This window comes from Astatotilapia calliptera, chromosome 2 (genome assembly GCF_964374335.1).
Source record: "Astatotilapia calliptera chromosome 2, fAstCal68.1, whole genome shotgun sequence".
Classification (NCBI taxonomy): Eukaryota; Metazoa; Chordata; class Actinopteri; order Cichliformes; family Cichlidae; genus Astatotilapia; species Astatotilapia calliptera.
The window spans coordinates 5662247-5688600 of record NC_137423.1 but is presented as its reverse complement, the minus strand read 5'-3'; the positions used below and the strand labels follow the sequence as shown (position 1 = coordinate 5688600).

Sequence of the window (26354 nt, the reverse complement as noted above, 5' to 3'; positions counted from 1 at the left end):
CTGTTTGTGTTCCGTGTCCTTTTTTAATTTATGCACGACGATTTATTACGTTTGAAATTGTCCCATAGGAGAATATGAGACTTTAAAAATCTCCTAATCTCTTCTGCAGTTTCACCACAATTTCTTGTTTACAATAGCAATGTTTTTATATTTATATATTCATTTATTCATTTTTAGAAAAAAGAATCAGTATATTATTACCGTTTATGCGAAGTATTTGAAATATTATAAGGTAGGGAACAGGTGCAGAAGCTGTATAACTGATAGTCCACAAGTTATATAATAAGAATTTTAAAAAGTACCTAAAAAGTACCAAAAGTAGCCATAATTATTATTTAGAAGAGCCATATACAGATAAATTTGGATGGTAATTATTGATACACTGATGTGCATGCATCTCGTTAACGTTTTAGCTGTTTCTGATTTTAATAAGCCTGCTTACTGCATATATTTCTGGGTACCAATGAATGCACAGCTACTCCACAGAGTGTTTCTTTACTTTATCTACTCATGTTTGGTTTATTTATTTGTTTCTATTCTTATTCACGCCCTTTAATATATGCATAGACATCGCAGGGCTGGGAGGAAGAGCATATTAAGAATTTATTCACTAAAAGGAAAAAAATAGCAAACCTCTTCAAGGGATGACGATAGAGTGGGAAGGAATTAATTATAAAGCAAATACATACTTACATAATCCCCTAATATATATTCATGTCTATGTACATGTTTTCATAAAGAAGGACACTGCTATGAAAAATAGGTTAATGTACCTTTAATGCATCAAGTTCCGGGTACAAGCCGTGCCGCACATGCGCAAAATTGAATGTTGTGGCGGGGAACGATCACGACAGCAAAACTTTTGGACTGTTGACGCACAGTTTGACTTTATATCTTGAAATAGAAAATGGTTGAAGGGCCGGGATGCACATTAAACGGAGAGAAAATCCGCTTAAAAGTCCAGAAAGGACAGAAAGTAAAAGCGATCAGAGGCAGTCTGACAACATCAGCCGTAAGTAACCTTGTGAGACTGTATGTCACGGTGGAACAAGTTATGTAGTAAATTTGGCGTGTAGGCTAGCCACCTAGCTGTTATTAAAGAAGATCAGACAGCCTTCGTCTGTGCTTTTTTTCTGCTAACTGGCTTATATCCCTGTACAGAAAAACAGCTCCGAGACAAACGCCTTCCCCTGTTTTTATGGTTGTCAGTACAGCGGAGTGGAAACCCTGGGAAAGGAGCTCTTCATGTACTTTGGTCTACGTGCTTTAAGGTAAGCGAACAACTTTTCTTTTCTTTTCTTTTCTTCTGCTTTCTGTTTGTATAAATGTCTAGACATTTTCTGTCATTATCAACCGACTGTATGTGCACCGGAGTCTGGAGGGATGTCACCAATGAATGCTGCATTCAGTGTTTTTGAAAACTGTGACATCTGGGATTTTCTTTTCAAAGTGAAGCACATTTTTCTGAATAAGCCGATTAGCTTGCTGCTCTTTGATTCAATATTTGAGTCATCCCACTGTAAGCAAAATGTGTATAATTTGCAATATGAATCTATTTATATGATCATGCACTACTCTCATAAACAGTTTAAAAGATGGACATAGCTACTGTGCTGTCACCTAAGGTTTCTGAAGATCGTATCAAGATGAGTGTTTGTGCTGTCACGATCTTGGTGTTTTGAAACCCAATATGATGCGTGAGTGGGGCGGGTCTGATTGTGAAACCCCACGTTCACTGGCTAACAACTTGTCAATCATAAATCGTTAGCCAAAATACACATAGTGTGACCAAAAGTTACAAAGTAGGCTTATTATTAATTAATTAATTTATTTGTTTTAATTTAATATGATCCAAACAGAGCGACTGAGCCTGTGAACTAAGCAGGAAAGTGTTTACAGTGGTCATATTCTAGATGTCAATAGGACTGGAGTTATTTTTGCAACTACCAGAGCCACCCCCAGGTGGCTATTAAAAAAAACAAAAAACAAGTGCAGGTTTAAGGCACTCCAGCAATGGTTTCATTTTTTTCAAACCCAGAAGCTATGTCCATCTTTTCCTATCTGAGTTTCTAAAAAGAGCAGTCATAAAGTCTACAATTCTAATCAGTTCGTAGGAGGCTCGGGTTAACTTACAGCTTTTATAAGTACTACAAAAATGTATTTTTTTTTGTGGCAGTAAAAGCTAAGCTATTTGTTCCCTTGTATTAAAGCCAGTTATTGGTTGGTTTATGTGTTTTGTGTTTGTACACAGCACAGTGTTCAAATCTTCAGTTGTGTTTTTACCTTTTGCCAATAATGGTGATAAGGAGAAATAGTCAATATGGATAATTTTGTTAAGTATGTTTGTATGTATTTATTTATTTAATCAAAAAAAAAACTAGAACCAAGTGGTTTTTGGTTATTTAGTGAATAGAATAGAATAGAATAGAAAAACATCCAGATTTTCAATCAGACCAATGCAAAAAACGACAGTGGTTGCAGTAGTGTAATTTGGAGAGATAGCAACTACAACAGATATTACTGCATCTACAGGAACATATTCATTCATATAATGCCACCCTAACTGTGCTCATATTATTTTTTTTTTAATGAAAATGTTATTTTGAATAATCATCATTGGACAGATAGATTCATATCTATGTAAATGAACTAGTGAGCTTTGTTGTGCAAGGCAATGACACCTTGCACGATAAGTTTCCAAGGGTAGAGTTTCCATCCACAAGACCATGATCCTGTGATCGAGTGTCGAGTGTAAAATGAATCGAGACATGCTGTCTTTAAATGAAGTTTGCCTTTTTTTTTTCTTTGTCTTCCTTGCTTTCATCCTCTAGAGTTCACTTTGGTATGAATGGATCAATGCGTATAAACCCTGCTGAGAGGAGGGATAGGAAGGACTCCACTCCTGTGCTGGAAATACACCTTACTGACGACACTGTGTGCTTCTTTGACAGCACAGTGGAAATAAGGTAACAGGGACACCAGCCCAGCCTAGATAGATTGAGGTGACAGGAGTTCACCTTGGGCTATGAGTCTCATTGAGTGAGTATGTCCTACATTAGGCTGTGTCTGAAGACAGTGGCCGTTGTTGCATGAAAAACGCAGCCTTTTTGGCTCAGCATTTGTCCCGACCATTGTCTGTAAGGTCCTGTTGTAATGCTCAGCAGTCAGACCCACATTTTTTTTTGTTCTGTGTGAAGGTTTCACCTATGTTACTCCATCCCATAACAAACACACCTTACAGAATATATGAAAGAAACAATTTTGAAAAGTGTAACCTTGAGAGCGCCAGTTGACCCCGTGGCACACTTCCAATAACTGTCGCTATATATTTTCTGCCTTTTTCCATTACTACAACTGTGTATTTGCAGGTTAACAGAAGACTGTGAGCAGAGGGTTAGGGCCATGGAGAGTCTGGATGTATGCTCCTCCAAGTTCAGCTTCTCCCACTCAGAGGAAGCAGTGAGGAGCCAGAGTAGCAGGATGCTTTGCGACGTTCTCCTTGACCAAGCCGTCATGCCGGGAGTCGGCAACATCATTAAAAACGAAGCCCTGTTTGACTCTGGCCTCCACCCAGCCGTGAAGGTATGGAAAAGATGATGGATTGTGTTCAGCAGAGGAATACAAAACTCTCACAGAAAAAGTTTAAGCCCTTGTATTATTGAGTGATGTATTGCAATGAGGTGGGTAAAATAGGGAAAAGACAAACAAGCACATTGCAGCACAGATATGCCTTTCCCTCTGTGCCTTTTGAAAATGGAAATATTTTTTACTTTCATGAATGTACATGGTCCTTATTGCAACCCGAGCCGGCTTTTCTCGATGATTTATAGCATATATTTATCCTAAAACATGAATAAAATATTTTCTAATCCTGATCTGGAAATGATATCACATGAACTGTGAAGGATTCAATACGTCACATGGCTCTTTGGGAATATTTTTTTGGTAGGCAAACTATACAAGAAAGGTGTAATTTTTGAGTGGCCTATTTATTGCAGGTAAAAGAACTTCATAGGATGAATACTTCTATTACTCAAACATTACTAGGGGCTCCAATCTGAAATGAATTTTTGCCCTCCTTAGAAAGTTTTAGATAGGATATGAGAATATAGCACACTGAAGCAAAACATTAATCTAGGACTTTTGGCCCCTTCTTCTTCTGGGACCACTGAATCTTTATGAGCTTCTCCTCTATTACCAAGCCCCTAGGAGTCCTGAAAGATCAACAAGTACTGTTTTTATACACTGTCTGAGCCAGAGACAGCTTCTTGGTGGCTGGCTATTTTTCCCATTACATCAATTTAAAACAGTCTTTCTCATTCCCATCTGGTGCTTTATTGTTTATGTGCTTGTAGTATTGATTTTGATTGTGAAGTGCTATTTGTCTCTGTTTTAAAATGAAAGGCTACACAAATAAGGTTTTGTCTCCTTTTTGTGAACTGTAACTAAATGTGCTCTGTCATTTTTAGGTTCAGCAGCTGACAGATGAACAGATTCACCATTTGGTGAAAATGACTCGTGATTTTACTCTTCTGTTTTACAAGGTTAGGCATAAATCACAAGTTGGTCTTTTGGATCTGAATGGGATCTGTATGGGTTTATGTTGATCTGCGCACATTTAAATTGGGTATTTAGCTGCTACCTCATTTAGAGTCACTTGCGAGAATAGATTAACTAAAAATCCTGTTTTGCCAGGAAAGGAGAGCAAAAGCCAAAGCCCCACTACCTAGAGAACAGAAAAAACAAATATTGCTTTCTATACATAACAGAGAAGTGAGGAAGGGTAATCTTTTTCTGTTTTCTTTATCCTCATACTTTTATTTCTTCTTGTGTGCCCTCCTCATCTCTGTCAGTGTCGCAAATCTGGCTCTCCCCTCTACAAACATTACAAAGTCTACAAGCGTTCCCAGTGCGGCCAGTGTTTTCATGTCATCACAGTCTGTCGGCTTGGAGATAACGGAAGGATGACTTACTTCTGCGAGCATTGTCAAGAAGGAGATCCCAGCAGAGTGAACATAAGGTACAAACCCTTGTAGACCTTTATGACTGAGCAGGTATTATTCTTCTACAGGCTGCTCCTTTGAAGGCTGTAAAAATATCCGCCACCAATTATGTTTTAACTAAGATGGAGATTAAAAATGTACCTTGTTTTTTCTCAACAATGCAGTGCATCCTTCTTATCAGTGATATCCATACAGGGATTAGTACCCATTTACACAAGGGATCACCACAGTGGATTATCTGCCTCCATCTCACCCTGTCCCTAGCATCCTCCTCTGTCACCCCAAACCTCTTTATGTCTTCCTTCACTACATCCCTGAATCTTATAAGTTGTCTTCCTGTTTCCATCCTGTCTGGCAGCTCCATATTCAATATCCTTTAACAAATATTTTCACTGTCCCTCCTTTACACATGTTCAAACCATCTCAGCCTTGCCTTTCTGGTTTGGTCACCAGTACACTCAACCTGAGCTTTTTCTAAACCTGTCCAGTCGGGCTGTGCGATATGACCAAAATCTCATATCCCGATATATGAATTCTATCGTCCGATAACGATATAAATCACAAAAATGTAACATTTTCTGTAAATTCTGTGAATCTCGGGCAGCTCGTCTTGCGGGAAGTGTTTCCAGCTGGGCGTCATGTAGCTGGAGTCGAGTGTTTTAACAGATGCATGAAATGATACATTTTTAGACATAAGTTGTAACAGCCGCCGTTTTCTTTGTGAGTATTTATTACACGGCGTGCTGCGGGGAAAAGCCTGTTCTAACGTTTGAGTCTAAGGTTTATTTTTTAGCACCTGGCGGCTCTTTGTTAATTCTCATCCGTAAATAATCTGCTCTTTCACGTGATTCAGTTTATTTTGGAAAGTCTCAACAGGATCTTGAGCTTTATTGTGAAAGGTTTATGTGGAACATAAACAAGCAGACACGCGATGCTGTTACCGTTGTTGTTGCTAACGACAACGCATAAAAACAGGTGCTTGTCCGTTCGTAGTGTGGTTATATAAAATATAAGAGAAAGAGAGAACTTTAAGAAATTAATATAGCCACTTCAGTGACCATCAAAATGATGAAAAAATATTGCTGTAAACAGTTTATTTTGCGACACCACGAAACAAACAATAGTGTAAAATGAAACGATAGACGTTTTTATATCGTCATCCGATATATATCGTTATATCAAACAGCCCTACTGTCCAGTCTGGTCATCCCCAGTGAAGATCTTCAGTGTTTTTGTTACCACCTCTCTCCAAATCAGACATAATAGCAAAGCATAGCTTTTTAAATTCTGTTACACATCACTGATTTGCCACTAAAACTCATCTGCATCCACCTGCACTCTCTTCTTCACCTCCATTGTTTTGCACGGTTGACCTCATATATTTAAACTCATTCACCTTCACAATTTCATCTCATTACACATGCATCCTGTCTTGCTTCAAATGACATTCATTTCTCTTCTCTCTAGAGCATACCTCCACCTCTGCAGGTTCTTTTCCACCTGCTTTTTACTCTCGCTACAGATCACAATGTCATCTACGAACATCATAGTCCACAGAGACTCCTGCCTAGCCTCATATGTCAACCTTTCCATCACTATTACAAACAAGAAGGGACTTGGAGATGATCCCTGATGTATTCCCACCCCCACCTTAAGCCCATCTGTCACTCCCACGGCACACCACACAACTGTCTATCTGCCCTCATACATGTTTGTCACCACCCTCAGATGCTTATCTGCTACTCCCGACTACCTCCCTGCACTACCACAGTCCCTCTCTTGACACCCTATGGAATGCTTTAATTCCACAAAGACATCGTGCAACTCTGACCTTCTCTTCACTTCAATGGCATCAACACTCTCAAAGCAAACATTACACCTGTTGTTGTCTTTCTTAGCATGAAGCCTTACTGCTGCTCATTGATTATCACCTTTTACTAACCTAGCTTGAACAAATTATTTTCATATCTTTGTAGAATGGCCTGTCAACTTTATTCCTCTGTAGTTACTACAGCTCTGCACAGCATACTACCTTCATTAAGCTGCACATTTCCATCATCTTTACTTACATATAAGATGAACTTAATTCTATTCTCTGTTCTGTGAGGCTCACCACAACAGTCCCAGTTTTTCTTGCCCACTCCTGCAAAAAGACTTCTAGTCTTATAGAATTCTCTGGGAAAACCTAATTTTAGGACATACTGGGGAAAAGAAATCAATAAAAATCTTTTGTATAAATGTTGGTTATATTATGTTTGAAAATGTAGGACTATCTGTCTTTCGAAAGAGCATCCTCATCGCCTTTTGGAATAACGATCGAAAAACATGGTGTGGCCACTAAACACTAAATAGCCGCTGAATAGATTTACAACAAAAAGCGCTGGACTAATGAATGGAATAATAAGCAAACAGTGAAATATACTGAACTACATAAAAAGTTCACAGATAAATGGCTGTTTAAACACATTCGACTACAGGTGGTTTTGATGAATGGGATACTTGAGTCCGTTGGATAGGTTTTTGGTGGTGCATCGGATGAAAAAGGTTTGGAACTTGGGAGTCTAAGAACTATGAGTGGAAATATTCCAGTGATAGAATAAAGCGACAATTCCTCTTCTGTTACAAAATATGTACCTTTTGTATTTAAAATGCTAACACACTAACTTATTAAACATATATGGGCAGTAAAGAAACCAACATAGTAAAGCTAGGTGTCATTTTTCAGTCTTTTCATAAAGTTCCAAAGCTCTTTAGATAATATGTTCAAATTTAGAGAGGCCATCTTTGCAGGCAGATGGGCTTGGCAGGGAGTGGGAAGTGTTATGAGGGAAATTAATGCGCATATAAGGCTGTGTTTGCCAGACAGGGCACAGGCTCAACACCTCCTGGGCTGTGTTTGAGCAAAGCTTTGCGAGGGGTTAGAGTCTAAAGCCCTTACAACGCATTACACAGCTGATGAAGCAATCTGTGAGAAGTTTCCTGAAAGCCGCCGCTACTTTGCTCCTCCATGACTGTTGGCGCTGCAGATTTACCCTCTTGTCAAACATAGTCTAGCTTCATGTCAGAGCACTATCATGTACGCTTGGAGCAATTATATAAAACACATTTCATTCTTGCCTGTTTTCTCCTCTGCTTGAACTGTAATTATTTGCCTAGGTAAAAGTTTCATAGGTGTCTACATGGTTTATATCTTAATATATTACAACTGCTGTTGTAATTGGGTGACTACATTTCTGAACAGAATTGATCAGAATCGTGTTTATTTGTGCAGACAATCCCAAAAAATATGATAATTTAGGAATTATTTTACTGCTGAAAAGTTACATATATCTAAATAAAGTGACACTTACTTTTGAAAGTATAATATAGCTACGCTGGCATTTTATGGCCAATTATACATGAAATCATAATGCACCTTCATATCAAGTGTTAGTCATTTCCATCCCACAAAGTTAAAGGGGAAAAAAAGACTGTCACATATTTATCCAAGAACCTTTTCAAAAAAGTCAAACAAAAACCAGGAAACTAGGTACATAAGTATATCATTATCATCATCATTAACATCATTATCTCCCACTCATGACTGATACAGGGGTCTCTTTTGACCTCCCATTATTTCTTAAATAAGAAGCTAATTGAAATTGCTCTTTCAAGCAACCATTTTAGATTGTTATTGTCTCAATAATGTTCATTATGTCATTAAACAAAAGATGCTAGAGTCTCCAGGATACAGGACAATAAGGAAACAAAATGGGCTGATTCTGAATTCCACCTTAAATCTTATAATGACTGAAGGTGACTTTCTGCTTTAAAAAAACAAACTAAAAAAAACGTTCCCCCATGAGCCATTGTGATAACACATAATGGCTATCATTTGATCCAAAAATCTTTTCTTTATTAAATTAAATGAGCTACCCAGTCTAAAACCTTTCTGAAACTCATGAAGAACTCATCTTCATACTCATTTCACATTTAACTTCATAATGTACAGTGCTTAACAAATGTATTAATAAACCCTTCATAATAACCCACATTTAAGAAATCGATCATGTCAAAATCTCTGAGAAGTCAGAAATTAATCAAGAATAACATTCAACCATTAAAACTATTTTTTCTGTTCAGGGATGCAATTAAATAATTGTAATCTAAACTATAATAATTTTCCCCCACTTTTTAGTAAAACAGTAAATTTGACAATTCATGGATAATAAATTTTTTTTATTTGAAATAAAAATTTATTTTCATTAAAAATGTTGCACATACATGGCCTAACCATTACAGAAGCATTAAAAAAAGGGGGGGATTACCAATACTGCTAATTTAAAGTAGCTGTAGCATAAATCTTACACTGGGTGGTGATCTAATAAATGTCATAAGCAAATGGTAAATGGTAAATGGCCTGCATTTGTATAGCGCTTTTCTAGTCCATAGGACCCCAAAGCGCTTTACACTACATTCAGTCATCCACCCATTCACACACACATTCACACACTGGCGATAGCAAGCTACATTGTAGCCACAGTTGCCCTGGGGCGCACTGACAGAGGCGAGGCTGCCGGACACAGGCGCCACCGGGCCCTCTGACCACCACCACAAGCACAACGTATATAGACTATAAAATAGAAACTAACAGAACAGTAGGATATTATCACAATGCTGATACAGTATAATTGCTATTCTTAACATTTTGGAATATAATGAATGTTGCAATGAATTTTTTAACTGCTAATTGTGTCCCCAAAGTTAAACTGTCAGTATCTGTTTTGGGGTTAACTTGGCATTTACGTATTTCTGATAATATAGCAATTAACAAGGACAAATCATTGAAAATTAAACATCAAGCAACTGTTGCTGTCTACATAAAAGAAATTCCCATTTAACAGAAATTTACATTTAACCATTACATTTGCATTCAACAACCCTGCTGTTTTTAACTGAATAATAGCTTAAACAGTAATATCTTCACCAATCTGTCTAAGAGTGATTGCAGTCAGTCCAAGTCAGACTGTGACAGGTTTGTTTTTGTTTTTTTACATTTTTTTGTAGATACAAGGAGGTTATTTTCCTGTTTTTATTGGTGCGACTGGTCCATTATTTTGCTCTGAATTAGGAGGTAGCTTTGTCAAACTAAGTGTGTCCAGTGTTAATGTTTTTTTTCAGTTATACAATATATGGCAATGCTATGCTGCATCTATCCCACCCCTATTCTAAACTATATACAACACAATATATTTACTTATTAATTTTTAACCACTTTAGAGAGCTAATAATTCCAATTATTCTCAACATGTGGAACAGTAACATTAATAATACAAATGTGACTCACATTTAGTAATGTAGTAAATGTATGTCTGTGGAAACGCCACATTTTTGCACAATAAAATTCGCAGCAGCAGAAGTACATTATAATCATCACCGTTGCCCTGCTTTGTTTATTTAGTAAGCTTCCAGTCCGAAACAGCCTGATTGGTTGGGCCTGCAACAGAACCAGTGATAATGTGGCTAAGAAAGAGGAAGAGGACTGGGCCTGTCAGCTCTGCACACTCATCAACCAGCCAGCAGCAACAGCGTGTGATGCCTGCCTCACTCCAAGACCCAAGGGTAAGTGAAATGTTCTGTCTTCATAGTCACTCAATTGGAGCGAATAAAATGTCTTTGCTAACAAGAGATAAAACAGTAGCTATAGTTTTGCTGTTTAGCTGAATGATATCTTGTACAGTTAGACAGCGATGCTTAAGCACTTTTCAGAAAAAGATGGAAAATGGCAGAGTGACACTGCAGCGAGGCGACGCAGCTTCTCTGTGTGTGTTTGTATGTTGCAGTACGGATAATGAGCATGTCTGTCAGTTGGCCATTTAGTGTCTGCAAGAAATGTCCTTGTAGTGTCACTGTTGCTGCATAAAGCTACAGTTGAAGGGTTTAAGGGTTAGTTTGTATTTTGTATACAGTCCAGTTTTCTTAATTAATAGCTGATTGAACAACTGAATAGCTGTTAACCCGAGGTTGTGCTGAGCTTCAAGGACATGGACACGTTGCTATGATGGCTTCACTGTGTACCCTTAAATTGTTTTCCTTTTTTGTAATATTTTATTTGAATTAAGACTACCGAGTCTTTTTATGTTAATCATTACCAGAACAAACCCCTTTAGTCCAGTGGTATTAGATAGTAAAATATTTCCCATTTTGGGAGGATGGGAGTGGGATTTGAATCCTTAAGTCCAATATAATCATCTGAGTTTTAACAAGGTTTAAAGGCTACGTCACATATGTCAGCGTCCATCTGGACTGTTTAAAAGATGCGTGTGAGTAAGTGAGAATAGTGGTGACATTTTGAGGTTGATTTAAATGAATAACAGACACTTATTTCTCCATGGAAAGCTGACTGAGCACACTCGCTCTTTCAGTAATACCCTGATTTGCATATGTACAGTTATACATTTGCAACGGACCCCTGTGCATATCCTCTGAATCAGTTGGGGGTTAAGGGCTTTGCTCATGGCCACTTTAATGGTAGCTTTTGAGGGACTGGAGAGTGATATTTATTCACAGTTCCTTGTTAATGACTGTTATGTCAGGCTCCATAGTCCATTACTGAAAACATTTTTAAAGCTTTTGATACGGTGGTTCATTTTGCATGAGGGCATTTTCAGCACCACATATTGTGTGACATTTCATTTGACTACACAGCACGGCAATATACTGCCCACTGATAAATGATACGGCAAGCTAACCACTTAAAACTAACAACAACCTGCATTTTATGGGTGCAGTCGGTGCATCAGAATGAGCTGCAGCTGCTGAACATGAATTGAGTTTCTCTCTGTGGCTCCATCTCCCCAGTCCACACAGATGACATTAGCGTTGAAGCATCACCCTTCACTGCTGATTTGATTAAATACCCCTGCACTGCCTTCAAGAAACCACAAGAGGAGCTCAAAGTCAACTGGAGGTCTGCATTTGGGACTTCCACCCTTGTTTTCTCTGACTTAAGCAAGAAGGCAAAGCCTGCAAAAGTCCCGCTTGCCCAAGCCGGGAGTCATTTGAATTCCTTGGCGGCAGAAGGAGGTTTATATAAATACAGTGTTTGCCAAGGGACAACAAGCCCCAATTATGCCTCTGGTGGCTGGCAGAAGCAAAGAGCCGAGCTGTCCGATGGGGAATCACTGGCCTCCTACAGTCACACATCCAAGAAAATGAGAATTGATCACAGCCCCTTTCCCAGTAACAGTGCTCAAAATGGAACCTCAAACTCAAGGTGAGTGAATCTCTTACTTGGATATTCATGGGTAAGTTTTTAATAAGAGAAGGTTTTGCAACTTCAGGGAAATGAGTGAGATTTAAGAAGGGAACCCCCAAAATTTAGTATTTTAATACAAAACACACACACAGTCATGGTATGATACTAAACATACTTTTTTTTTTTCCAAAAACACACATCAAGACAAAATGGTTAGTTTGCTAATTAGTGTTCATGTGACAGCTTTGGCTGTGTTATATTTTCAGTGCATTTCAAACTGATGACACTATCTCTATACTCCTGTCAGTACCCACAAAATGGAAGCGACAAGCCGTGCAACCTCCATTCCTCTCAGTCGCAGTGCCCCTCGCTGTGCATCCCATCGTCGCCCAGCTGTCCTCAGAGTGGTCCACAAGGAGGGGGAGAATAAGGGACGACAGTTCTACTCCTGCTCGCTACCCAGAGACACCAAGTGTAACTTCTTTGAGGTGAAAGTGGAAGGCAGCTTATCTGTTTTCGATTTGCTTCTCTTGTTTTCTAGCCTTTGCACAGTCTGTTAGCAGTCTGTTCACTAAACACTTAAATAACTGAAATAAAAGTTTACAACTGTACGTCCAAGCTAACCAAACTTTATTTTCACTGTTGCAGTGGGCAGACTTGCACTTTCCTTCTTGTCACCACGGGAAGCGCTGTTTAATGAGGACTGTTCTGAAACTAGGACCCAACAACGGCAGGAATTTTTACACCTGCGGCTTTCAAAAGGGGAAACAGTGTGACTTTTTCCAGTGGGCCGAGAATGGACCAGGGGTTTCCATCCTACCTGGTTGCTAATGTCATATATTGCTCCCAAGTGAAACCCTGAATCCTCAATGTTTATAAAAACAACTTGATATAGAAATGGGGTGGATGACTGGATGACAAGTATCAAATATATCAAATATACCCTTGCTCTATATTCCCGTCCATTTAAGCTTCTGACCTTCAAATCATGGCCAACTTTGTTCGTACCAGCTGTAATAAATCTCTAATAAAGTCTGTTTCAAATTATTTGGTATTATGAGTTTACCTTTAATTAAGACATGTAGATAAATCCAAAAATGCAAAACCATCAACAGTTAAAACAGATTTTATTTAGCAAATAAATGATCATAAAATTTGCATGTATAGTATTAATTCTAAAGATATCCATACAGTTATAAATGATTTAAAAGCAATCAACAGATTTTAGGACTGGTGCGTTTGTCTCGGAGTTTGCTACCATGAAGTGGAACTTGTCTAAGCCGGGGACTTTGTTACAAGCTGCACCTGCAGAGATGAAGAGGAAATTGAAGTACTGCAGGAACACAAACCTTTATAACCCTCTCTCATTAAGACCCCATTTAGTTGTGACATGAAATTCGACTTTTAAATGCATATGCTGTTTGACAATGAGAATTCTTATAACCTGTTAACATCTGTTTATCCAGGTGTCTCATTCAGACCTCATTTTCTCTGGTGCCAAAGTAAGAAGCAGGTGGTAACGAAAACATTGTGGATGTAGGGTAAATGGATACATTACTTAAAGATGAAAAGGTTGTCTTATTTGAACAAGAAGAGATGAAGGGTGTGCCGCTTTGGCTGACACTCTAATTTCAGACTTTGTGGTGGTTGACCTGAGAACAAAATAACTTCTAGGGTAGAACAAATTTTGTTGGAGCTGATGAGTAAAGGTAAAAGAAACAGAAGTGAAGACAGCTTCATTTAACTTTAATGTTGCTGTGATCTAGTTAAACCCTTGTACAAAAGATTGCTACAGCAATGCCTGAACTTCATTAAGGCTGCTATTTCTCAGTCCCAGAAAGCATTTGCTTGAAAAGTATGTATGCATCAAGTATGCTTTTCAGCATACTTAATGTTACTGTTTGTTAATGATATTATAGCAGTAAAATATTGTTTTAAAGCCACTGGATTATGGTTACATTTTTAATCTTTAAATTTTGAATTGTATCTGTTCAGTTCAGGTCTAATTTACAAAGGACTGCCTTGTTATCATCTCCCTCTCAAACATGTTTATGATAAAATTTTAAGTGAGTATTACTTTAAAGAAATATGTATACATTTGTCAGTTTTTGTGCCAGTACTCTGGGCAAGGAACTGTACGATTTGTAAACTCCAACACTCACCATAATGCCCTGTTGTGTTAGCACATATGATAGCTCCAAAGAACTCAGAGTAATGCCTCTTGATTCTGGAAATGGCCGACTTGCAGGCTGCTGAGGGATCCACCCCGGCCCTCATCAACTCCACGGCCAAGTAGCTGTTGGCAGGATTACACGGAGCACACATGAGGCAAACTAACAAGTGCTGTCAGGGCCTCCAACCAGGATCATGACAGTGATGCGCTTGAAGTCATAACATGGGATAAAATAACGCAACAACCTGAATAATTACTTAATGGGGAAAAAGAAGGATTCCTGCCTCACTCTATGGTATACAAGAACATAATGCACAAAGTGTACAAAAATTAACATGAGGAGCATTTGTATTAATGTACCATTACTTTTAAATTATTTGCTCCATCCAGACACTGCTGGTGTCATTAACTCCATTAGCCTTAGGTCAATTGTACAAAACAATGAGTGACACACTGCAAATTTTCTATAATTGACCTCGGTGAAAGTATGGGGGGGTTTTAAATGGAAAATTTCCAAGAGCCTTGTTCCTCAGTGAATTATTCTGACAGGACAAGTACAATCCTGCATGCTGTTTTCCAGACTGCATTGCAAGAAAATTAGTTTGTGTTAACACATAAATATATATATATAGTGCATCCAACATAGGAAATCATCTCATAGTCACTTAAACATTTAGAATTCATGGATAAGCAGTTTAAGAATGATTCCAACACAGAAGGCAACCGTTTCTAAAATGGCCTGGTGCTGCTGCAATTTGACAGCATAGTCCTTGGGCAGAGTTGTAATCAGACATACCAGGTATAGAAACCTGGGCTTTGAAAAGGGCTTTCTTTCACTAGTAACACGGTTCTCTAACCACCCAGCAGTTCCTGGAAGTGAATAATAATCTGATTGAAAATGGGGACCCTTCAGGTTGTGTTGTGCATGCGTGTAGCTGAATGTTAAGCTGGATTCAGCTCAGTATGTGTGCACGCTAAACTATCCTAGATAAATAAAGCTTAAAAAAAAATAACCCTTCTGAGACAAATATATTCTCACAGCCTGGAAACAAACAGTCGCTTTAGTGAAATCTCACTTCAGCTGTGGAATGTACAAATGACAGTTTTGGGGCAACATAGTCACACCTCCACTCTTTATAATACTATTTTTGCACTTGCAGCTTGGGGCTCAAGCCCAAAGTTGGCTGTTTAAAATCAACACACGTCCCATATGTCGATATTCTCTTTGAAAAAATAAATAAATAAATCTGTCAAGGAAAAAGCCACCCAACAGTCCTTTTATTTAAACGGTAGCTGGGAAAAAAGTCACAAAGAAGTTTCAAACCACACGAGATGTCCTAAAGAATTATAAGTACAACAACAGAGTAACTTCACATTGTTTTCTGGAATAAATATAACACCTATTTTGATTTACTGAAATAATCTATAGAGTGAAAGTAAATCTCTTCCCACCCCCTTAGTTACACTTAAGAATAAACCCCTCTAACATGAGTTATGTTGCTAAGTAGATTATTTTTTTCCTGACACAAAAGACAAAAAGTGTATTTATTATTTATTTAATAATAAAATGGTTGAGGTACCTTGGTAGAAAGCGCATCATGACATCTCCATCTCCAGTGGCAGCAGCACCACCAGCTAAGCTGTCTACGTAGGCACCTGCACCCACTATAGGAGAGTCCCCGACACGACTGCAGGACAGGAAACATGAGCATGTAAACACAGTAGAGTGCCTCATAAAAAGTACACAAAAAAATATGCATCTGGAGCTAACCCTGAGCTACAACCCTGTATGTAATCTTATATATGGATAAAAAAAAACATTATAATGTACATACCCTGGAACCTTGTGAGTTAATCCATTGGTTGATGTACCAGCAGCCGCATGGCCATCACGATCAAGAGCGATCATCCCTGGTGCAAAAAATAATTGATTCTGAAACACCAGCCACCTCTTCATAGGTTTAAAAAAAAAAAAAAAAAGGGGGGGGGGGGGGCTAGACAAAGTAATTACAAGCTCCCGTGTGAGCTAGTGTCGACACTGATTAAATTTTTCGAACACACCATGAAATATCCCAGTAGTTCCAAGCACACTGATCAGTAATATATAACTCTAGCTCCAACCCATTAAACTGGGAATTCATGTAGAAGCAATAAGGAATATTTATTTTTGAGTAGTATTTTTGGACAGAAATACAAATTCAAACTCTAGAAACTCTACAGAAAGCCTTCTTTATGTGGCCCATTATACAACTAAACATATTTTCATACCTGTCTGGTTTCAATGAGGTAGTTAAATACTAAATTATAACATGCCTAAGGAAAGCCGACTCTGTGTCAGCTGGTAAAAACCTACCTATGGTGTCATGGGCATGGATATTAGCATGCCGTGCCCTCTTGCTCTGTTTCCACGTTGCCTTCGGCCTGTATGGTCCACAGGATTTGGAAGGCTCTGGACTGACATTCTTTCAACAGAAGACAAAACTGCATCACTGTTTGCATAATGCTATTATCCCGAGACTCAATTACTGTAATGGCACACAAGCTAGACATGCTGATCTGCGAGCACTCTGATTTGCCATGATTTAATTACATAAAACCATCAGCGCTATTGTCACCAAGTGGTTTGGTATTTAATAACATACAGTAGGGAGTCTTCCCTGTCTTTCAGTAGTCAAACATGTCATGGTGAGACACAGACAACCTTTTGGACCACCTCAATCTTCTGGATAGTGTGTCAGCACAGAGAACAAGATGTGGATATCTGTCAGAGCATGGGGGTAGTTTAAGAAAGGGCTCCCTGCCTCTAACTCAAGGAGTCTTGTCTGCTGATATGAGTGAGTCAACTGACTGCATAGAGTGGTGTGAAAAGTTCAGTGTGCTCCTTTGAAGTTACAGGTAAGTGGAATCCCTTTGAGTTGGGTGAACAGCTGTAAAACCTGTGACTTTTGAAAACCCCTAACAACATTTGTGCTTTGGGTGCAGGTTAAATTTAACACGTGGACTAAAAAGGTCTTTTAATACAGAATGTTTAACAGAAGCAACTTTACTTCTTTACACTTTGTTCATCATGCCAAAGCTCGAATGTGTTCTCAAATTGCCTGTGCATTAGTAACAAAGCAAAGTGCTATATTCTATTCCAATAAGGTGAATTTAAAACCCTTTAAAACATCCAAGGACCCTTTAGGGTAAGAGCAAGTGATCAGTGTTATCTATTCCTCCACTACTGTGAAGATGAACTTTGAACAGGCACTTCTTGTACTGGGCTGTATAGCTAGTTTAAATTTAATCAGTTGAGCACTGGATACTCTGTAGACAGATAACAGCTGATTTAGTTTGGAAATTTGGGGAAGTTATTGGCGAAATTAACAGGAGCATTCTATAGAAAAGCAACAACCCACTGCTGTAGGGCATCACCTCTACCACAAAAGCTGGCTCTTTTATGAACTACTTTAGTATGCTTGTCAATTGTCCTGTTTAATATCAATCTTTTAGAAGCAGCACGCCTGTAGCCAACACAAGTGAGAAAAACACACAGCCTAAAACACACACACACACACACACACACACACACACGCACCTTTCGATAATTAGGTTGGCAGCTGCCCTTCAGCCACTCTGAGAAAATATTCACAGATTTGTTGGTAGTCAAGTCTTCTGCAATGAAGCCCATGTTTTCAGCAAACACTGAAGCTATAAAAAGAGAAGTAATACTTTCAGGTCAAGTTAGACATTCTGGACCACTCTGACCTTGGGTTATAACAAAAAACAAAGGGTCACAAACAAAGGAGGGACTTGAGGCAATTCCATCTCATTTAAACTTGTCGCCTTGGTTTTTGAAGGTGGACAAGAGGCCAATGTTCTGAATGCAAGTGACCTTACTACTTCCTGAAGAATAAAGGTTCAATAAGGATTCGCTGGATTGTTAGGATTTCTCGACATATGAGCTATGTTATTTGATTTACAAATACTTTACATTGGGGAAGAAAAAAGATTCAACACTGGCCTCCAGATTCCTTTAAATGACTTGCATACCAGTGTGCAGTTCTCACAATGTGCTAATTTAGTGGAAAAGGAAAAATAAAAACTCTTGTGGTTTGGAATTCTCTTTATGCTCAAGACTTTTTACTGCAGGTCACGAGGTCTACAGATTAAAGATTAAACAGTGTCTGAAATTCTTTGGCTCTAATAAAACTGTATGATATTGAACAAATAACAAGAATGTGAAAACAATTCCTGCCGACGTAAACCATAATAATACCTGATTCTCCCACTAGCAATGTGTGTTCAGTGTGCTCCATCACAGCTCTTGCAACTCCAATGGCATTCTTGATTCTTCTCAGGTCTGCAACTGCTCCCACCTCCATTGTATCACTGCTCACAGAGAATCCGCAGAAAATAAACATCATTTCTGGTTTACTGGGCACAAACAGTATCTGCAAGTCATATATATCAGTCATAAACTAGTGTTAGGAATGAGTGCACGCTCCAACAATAGGTGCATGCATCACACACTGCCCTCACACTGCTAACCCCCTGTACCCCTCATAAATAGTTGCCCAGAGATGAACACAATGTTTTTCAGCAGTAAGGGAGTGTATGCACTGACACACCTGGCTTACTTAGCGGTGACTGTAACACACCATTCTTCAGCTAAATCCAAATAGAGAAATGCCTGGAATTTTCTCTGAGAGTGTGAGTGAATGGAAGCTAATTTTTAAGGGCTGCCCTTTGCGGTGGTAGTGTAATAGGCTACATTATACTGAAATGTGTTTCTAATATTTATCAAAAGAAACTAAAGCCTCTAGAATTTCCACAGAGCTAACTCCTCCCTGACACAGTATCAGAAATTCAACAATTTTGCAGAGCTGATATTTATTGCCAGACTGGTCTGCTGGATTACATTAAATTTTATGGTTTAGATTCCAGCACTCAGAGGCTACAATACATCTGCTGGTGATACCTACTGGATTTCTTATGCAGCTATATTGGATTGTGTGGAGGAGACTATCCTATCCTCGCAATGTATTCATGACTTTGTAGCCAAAAAATGTCAATTTCCCTGCAAAATAAAAGAAGCACTGTTCCACAGAGAAATAACAAACAGCTTGCCGCTTGGTTTTGTTGCAAGATTACATTTACTTCCCATAAAAACTTCTGAGTGGGTAAATGTAATATTTTAGGACATAATAATTGTTAAATGTTCAGATCCTACTGAGACTGTTTTATTGAAGAACAAGTTACAGGAAAGAACCAGTTAAGGCTCGTAAAAGCCTTAACTAAACTGTAGGAGCTTAATTAGCATGGTCAAGATCTAAGAAACTCTCTTTTAAATATATGTAATTTCCAGTTTTAAAAAATGCAATCAATCCTATACTCATTTAGGCTCAGGCATTCATTACATACTATTAAATCATAAGATTTGGGGGGAAAGCTAGACAAATAGGAGCTAGAGAAAAACGTAACAGTTTTTAACTGCATTATCAATCTTTATTGCTTAACTGTGCTGTTATAGAAGTGGCTTTTTTTTTTTTTTACCCCATGTTAGATTTTTACTAATAATAAAAGCACAGGACATGTCCACGGTTTACCCATTCATGATCAATGCATCCAGCGTGGTCTCCCCAGACTCATCTGGGCTCCCGCCATAGCCTACACTGCCATCACACTGCTCCATTTCACAGCGGGCACAGCCTCTCTCCACTGCATCCAACACTGAGCCACCAGACTGCAGGGCACTCCATGCTGCAGACACAATGAATCAATCAGCATGCAATATACTGTACAATGAAACAAATGCTGTCCCCATGACAGGAAGCCTCTGCCAGTCACATTTTGCAAGGGTAGGATGGAATCCCTCTGTCTAGCAAATCTGTTTGACAGAATTTTGACAAAGACACTGCTGACAAAGCCTTGAGAGATATCTTGTACATTTGGTAGTCAACCAGTGTAGCATTTGGCTGCAAAATTTTACAGAAACACTTGTCAAACGAGTGTTTTGTTTGGTTATCTTTTGTTGTAGGGTATAGAACTGAATTGATGGCATCTGCTTGTCAAATTTAAAAATCTATGAGCTAAAGTTTGTCTTAGATGACCAGTACAAAACAGAGGTATTAAACAGAAAACACACTAGCATTTGGTCACTGATCCCCCAAGTGCCCATGGGGGATCAAAATACCAACTGGTAGCCTGCCACCAGCTTGCTTCTAAATTCATTGTGTTCAGCACCACACATATTCTCCCTCTTATCATTTATGACTTATCTCTCTTGAAATTCTATTCTCAAGTTAGTGCTCTTGTCTTGAGATATAATTCTTTTTTTCTTCATATCAAACTCTGCATTACATCCTTTTCTTTTAGAAAATGCTGCTGAATGGAAGAGATTAGCCTGCTATTGTCATCTGCTTCTGTAAGCCCCCAAAGGAAAGGAGGCCTGCATGGGCGGATCAATAGCCGTGGCTCACAGACTACACCTTTAAATATCTCGCCGCAAAACAGATAGCTGGGTACATTTTTCATTTTCATATCCTCCTTGGGGAAAAGAGGTGATATGCATCTGATAAATGAAAGGGCATCCATCTATCAAATAGTGAGATTTTTAGTTAACTTTAATCATCTACAGGTCTGAGCTGTTGCTCAAAATATGTTGAATACCATTTCTATCATTTTTCATTTTGAGCTGTGCACCTGGTGAAAATCCACTTGACGGATAAGTCCCAAGCAATGCTGAAATATTTTCAGTTTCAATTTGAACATGTCCAATGTATCATCCAGAAGGAAATCAAATTGAGTATGGGCAGACGTGGCAATGGCAGCTAAGAAGCCTAGCAGGTTCTGTCCATTTCGCAGTCCCATCTAAGCCGCTAATGGCCTTACATACTGTATGGATAAGCTCCATGTGAGCCACATGAATACAGCAAACAAACAAAAAAAACAGTTCTCCTCTTGGAGAATTTTGTATGCATTTTCTTGCATTATAATGCAACAAAATCATAATGAACACAATGATTCTTGCAAGTGATGACTAATATGTACCCATAGAAAAGCCTACAGTCCTACAGAGCAACAGCAACCAGCAAACCTTTGCATTTGAGAACCAATGGCTGTGATTGTCACCAAGTACCACGATGCCTGCTAATTAATACAACATGACTCTACTGACTTTAACAATAAATTCTGCAGCTAAATAGAATTATAGACAGTTATTTTTATTTATAATTTATGTGTCATTTCTGAAAACCAAACTAATACTCTGAGAAAACTGTCATATTAGACTCAACAGGAGTGCAGCTGCTAAATCCAATTTGTCCTTCTATTCTGAAGATCATGAATTACCTTATGTTTTGTTTGTTTATTTTTATTTTTTTGTCTGCAAACCTACATAGCTGTAACTTTAGTGAAATATTGCACTAAAACCCACAAACTCTCTCTCCCTCTTTCTGTCTGTTTGCTCACAAACTTCTCCTTTAAGTGATCAGGAGTTGAGCAACCAAAACTGGTGCACAAGTACATCTTGTATCCCTGAAGGTTCCAATCGATAATAGATATTATGCATCATGTCGCTTTGCAACCGTACTAATAGGCTATTTTATATTATTTAAATTTCAGGACAAGATCTGATTTACTAAATATTGAATATTTCCAAAGAGTGATGTTTACACTATCAATATAGCATTACATCATTTGACACATTAACTTATGAAGTTAAGTTTACTGTATTAAGGAACTTGCAAGTATGCCATTATGAACTGAATGGGGTTGGCAGCTGGCTAATGAGTGTAGTAGTAGGCTTATTTTTATCTAATTTTTTTTTTTTAAATAATTAGACAGTTGACGTGGCCCCTTAATCATACATATGAACACATTTCGCCGTAGATGAATATTTAATAGCTCATATTTATCATCTGTTATTCATATAAACACCATCTACCCACCTTACCTTTTCTTACTTTTCTCAACATGATTAAGTATATCAGTTTGCCAACAGTATAACAGACCAAACAATACAACAGCATGGATATACACTAGTATGTAAATTATACGTTAGGACACTTACAAGTTGGATCTCAATTTGAAAGCGGAAGTATAAAACAGAGCGCAACAGTGGTATAAATTCAGTGGGCTGCAAAACCCCTCGTGACAAATCGCCCACTGATTGTTAAAGCTCAGCCAGAAAACAATCGATCAGTACATATAGATTTATTTTTTTTATTTTGGTGTGTGTGGATTCTGTTTAACTGCAATTTTAGACCACAGTGTCACGTGACTGGGCTCCAGCCTGAATGAATCTTTCTTTTTTTTTGTCTAACACAATTCATAGTCGTGTAAAAGATTGGCCTACCTGCAGCCGCTGCATTCTTGAATGGCCAAGTATTGATCACAAGAGGTAGCGATGCATGTCCAAGAGTTAAAAGCGACGTTAAAGTGCAAATCAGTAGAAATGTAAACATTTTGTCCTGTCGATGCATGGATATTACTACAACACTTTTATCACTTCATTGCTATATTCGCGCGGTTACCATTTACAGCCCCATAAGACGTTAGAAAAACAAACACACAAGAGCTGCTTGAAAAACACAACTCGTGTGTTTAATTAATCTCGCATTTAAACTTCCTTGTTGGGTCACATGCTGAGTGGGTGGGTTTTTTCCATTAAAGGAACAGTCATGAAAAGCTCACGTGAACTGTGTTATCTTATGAATAATTTTATTTTTTGTCTTTTTTTATTTAAATACTTCGAAGGGGGACAAATATTAACTATAGAAGTAATATTGGCTTCAAACATGAAAGAGAACTTGTAAACCTCTTTTGCGACAGCTTTCACTTGTTAGAAAAACCAGCATATAGGAAATAGTTTGGAAAGTACTGTTGTAAATTTACAGTTTTCTAATATTTAACAAGCTAATGTGCTGCTTACTAGCACAATATTGATTCAGACTGATTAACTTTGTATGCGAGGAAAGCTAACGCCTGCTATCGTGCTAATTTGCTAGACTAATAACATCCAGTTGTATTCTTGCAGCCACCTGACCTTTTTATTGGCTCTACTCATTACTTGCACCAGTGCGTTCAGACTTGACCGCTTGAAGAGTGTGTCTAAGTATTTGCTGCTTGTGCTTTCAGCCATTGTTGTTGTTTGTGTTAGAAGGTTTAATCTCAGGACAGTCTGTTTGTGCTTGGCAAATTTCAGCAAGTTGACAAAGCTGCCCCATAGAGCTCCCCTTGTTGCTGGCTATTTTCTCAGGCTATTTTCAGCTTTGCCTGCTGTGTTGCTGCAGTTATCTTGACACATATTCAGTTTGTTAGACGTAGGGTATACAATATACATTTGTTGCAGGACTTCTATGGTTGTCTCTCAGTTTGCTCATTGTTGGTGTTAGATAGCCTTCTGTTATCTTTATCAAGCTGCTGCATCTGCCCATGTACAGTTTTTTCCACACATGCAGAAAAGGTGTCTCTTGGGGTTCAATTTGATGCTTGTTGCCATCATACTATTGATCTCTGTATTATACCCTAAAAAACTAACAAGATTGTGTGGCTGAAGATATGCACTCTGGTGACACTTTCATTGCAGGCTCTGCTCTCATTACACCTCTCCTGTCAGGAGAGGAAATAACTGAAGTTATACAAAATAAGAAGCTGTACACACTAAGTATTACAAGATAAAATGCCAACGACATCAAGTCAGCTCAACTACAAGACTAATAAAAATGTCCAGAAAGTGTCCAGACCTTTTTTTTTTTTTACAGTCCTGCTATTGTTGTAGACCTGTAATTACAAATAGATAAAAACGAGAGAAGTGAGAACCTCCAGGAACATCAGCCATATCAACAGCACACTATCAAGAACTTTTTTTCATGGGGCTGAAGCTTATCTCAGCTGTCATCTGTCCTAGGGTGAGAAGCGGGGTACATCCTGAAAGGGTTGCAAATTGCAGAGCTGACACAGAGAGACAGACAAGCATTCATGCTCACATTCTGACCTACTGCCAATTTTGAATCACTAATTAACCTAAAATGCTTGTCTTTGCACTGTTGGAGGAAGTGGGAGTACCTGGAGAGAACACACATAAACTGGGGAGAAAGCTGAGAGCTGGCTGGTGAATTCGAATCTAGGACGTTCTTGCTTTGAGGCATATCATTATGGTGTTACAAAGTTAATCATATATGTACTTGACTCACCCTGTGGGCAGTCTTTGTTTGTCCTTCAAGCTCAGGAACTTGAGGGTCCTATGCAGCAACGTATCTGTTTCTAGAACTGCCCTCATCTGGACAGAGATCAAAGATGTCATTTCTGAAATCTGCTGGAGCCATTGGTCCAGTTTGGGGGTCACATACCCAAATGTTACAGTTACTACAGGGACCACTGTTGCCTTTACCTTCCACATCTTCTGTTGCTCTTCTCTCAGTCCTTGGTATTTCTCAAGCTTTCATCCTGATGTTGTTGTTATCACTTGATGTACCTACATCTACCACTATGACCTTTTTTCTCTGCTTGTCCACCATTAACGGGGCGATCGTGGCTCAAGAATTGGCAGTCCATCTTGTAATCGGAAGGTTGCCGGTTCGAGCCCCGGCTCGGACAGTCTCGGTCGTTGTGTCCTTGGGCAAGACACTTCACCTGCTGCCTACTGGTGTTGGCCAGAGGGGCCAATGGGGTGATATGGCAGTCTGCCCAAGGGCAGCTGTGGCTACAACTGTAGCTTGCCTCCACCAGTGTGTGAATGTGAGAGTGAATAAATAGTGGAATTGTAAAGTGCTTTGAGAGTCTCAAAAAGCGCTATATAAATGCAATCCATTAGTATTATCATTATTATTAGTAGTAGTATATAGTTGGTTAGCGATCACAAATTTATCCACCTTTATCTGGAAGTGCCGCAGGATTTTAGCTTCATCATTCATGATTGTATCCCATTTTGACCTTGGGTCTCCAGGCCATACTTGGCAGAGATGCTCCTGTTTACTATGCCAGACATTATGGCATCCCATGTATGGCTTGCCTGGTACCATCAGGTACCTCAGGCACATCTCTAAACAGCCTGCATATGGGGTCTTGAATGGTGTGATGGACCTCAACCTATGTTGATCTTGTACTTGTTCCTGTGCTGCCTTGATTAGTGCCTCTGTGCTTTATTTCAGCCTAGTTATATATTCTCTAGTGCAGACACATAAAAAAGAGGTGATTTCCTTTATTAGTTATAAGAACTTTGAAAAGTTCCTGCTGTCTGAATATAAAGTGACTACACGGGAACTACTCTATGGGTATATTGGATTCGGGAACTCGGAGCTTGCCAAACAACATTTTAAGGAGCATGTACAAAAATGAGGATGACAAAAGATAATATGGTTAAAAAGTCCAGCAACATCCTCCAGCAATAGGCACTGCTCATCAGCTGAATAATAATACTATCGTGAAACATGGTGGTGACAGCCTAATTCAATGGAGCTGATTCAGTGGAGACAGGGAGACTCATCAGAACAGATGGAGGGATTCAGAAAAAGACCTTTAGTGGCCGAGTACTCCCAGACTCATATCATATAGAATATTCTGTCGGGAGTCCCAGGGATGCCAGTTCATGGATGTATCCTGTCCACTCTGACAGAGCTTGAAAGGATCAGCCTGAAAGAATAGATAAACTTCCCAAATCCAGGTGTGGAAAGACTTTCCAAAGGATACTCAAACCTTATCCTTCCAAAAGGGGTGCTGACAAAGTACTGAACTTTGAAACGAAAAAATAAATAGATTAAAAAAGAATAATAATTTTCAAAATAATTTAAAATACACACAAAAAACTGCAATGGGTTACTGCAATGGTTTATATCCATTTGTCACTTTAAAGTGAAGAGTCACTGAATTTTAAAGCGAAGGTTTTCTTTTTTTTTTTTCTTTTTTTTTTTTTTGTGTCCCGTTTGGATCTTTAGCCATCAGAATTGTTGTCTTAAGG

At 38.6% G+C, this 26354-nt stretch overlaps 2 protein-coding genes across 2 annotated transcripts; one reads left to right on the top strand and one right to left on the bottom strand.

Moving 5' to 3' along the window:
- The first annotated feature begins 804 nt into the window (after positions 1-804).
- On the top strand, positions 805-13287 carry neil3 (nei-like DNA glycosylase 3). Its single transcript, XM_026182644.2, has 10 exons — positions 805-1012; positions 1162-1271; positions 2832-2966; positions 3369-3582; positions 4470-4544; positions 4854-5020; positions 10444-10604; positions 11844-12258; positions 12548-12728; positions 12889-13287. Exons 1-10 carry the CDS (start codon positions 908-910, stop codon positions 13069-13071), a joined length of 1746 nt encoding a protein of 581 aa, XP_026038429.1. The 5' UTR covers positions 805-907; the 3' UTR covers positions 13072-13287.
- A 63-nt stretch (positions 13288-13350) lies between these two features.
- Positions 13351-23064, bottom strand: aga (aspartylglucosaminidase). Its single transcript, XM_026182660.2, has 9 exons — positions 22752-23064; positions 20002-20155; positions 18672-18784; positions 17991-18103; positions 16767-16875; positions 16249-16324; positions 15994-16101; positions 14403-14536; positions 13351-13545 (listed from the first exon to the last, which is right to left on the bottom strand). Exons 1-9 carry the CDS (start codon positions 22876-22878, stop codon positions 13445-13447), a joined length of 1035 nt encoding a protein of 344 aa, XP_026038445.1. The 5' UTR covers positions 22879-23064; the 3' UTR covers positions 13351-13444.
- Between the last annotated feature and the right edge of the window lie 3290 nt (positions 23065-26354).

What these genes read in the sequence shown, in the direction of transcription:
- neil3 (XM_026182644.2), top strand. Translation starts at nt 908, where the DNA reads ATGGTTGAAGGGCCGGGATGCACATTAAACGGAGAGAAAATCCGCTTA. An exon ending in TTTGGTCTACGTGCTTTAAG is followed by an intron (nt 1,272 to 2,831) that starts GTAAGCGAACAA and finishes TTCATCCTCTAG; the next exon opens with AGTTCACTTTGGTATGAATG. An exon ending in CCCAGCAGAGTGAACATAAG is followed by an intron (nt 5,021 to 10,443) that starts GTACAAACCCTT and finishes TTGTTTATTTAG; the next exon opens with TAAGCTTCCAGTCCGAAACA.
- aga (XM_026182660.2), bottom strand. Translation starts at nt 22,878, where the DNA reads ATGCATCGACAGGACAAAATGTTTACATTTCTACTGATTTGCACTTTA. An exon ending in GATGCATTGATCATGAATGG is followed by an intron (nt 18,785 to 20,001) that starts GTAAACCGTGGA and finishes CTCTGTGAGCAG; the next exon opens with TGATACAATGGAGGTGGGAG. An exon ending in ATTGCTAGTGGGAGAATCAG is followed by an intron (nt 18,104 to 18,671) that starts GTATTATTATGG and finishes CTCTTTTTATAG; the next exon opens with CTTCAGTGTTTGCTGAAAAC.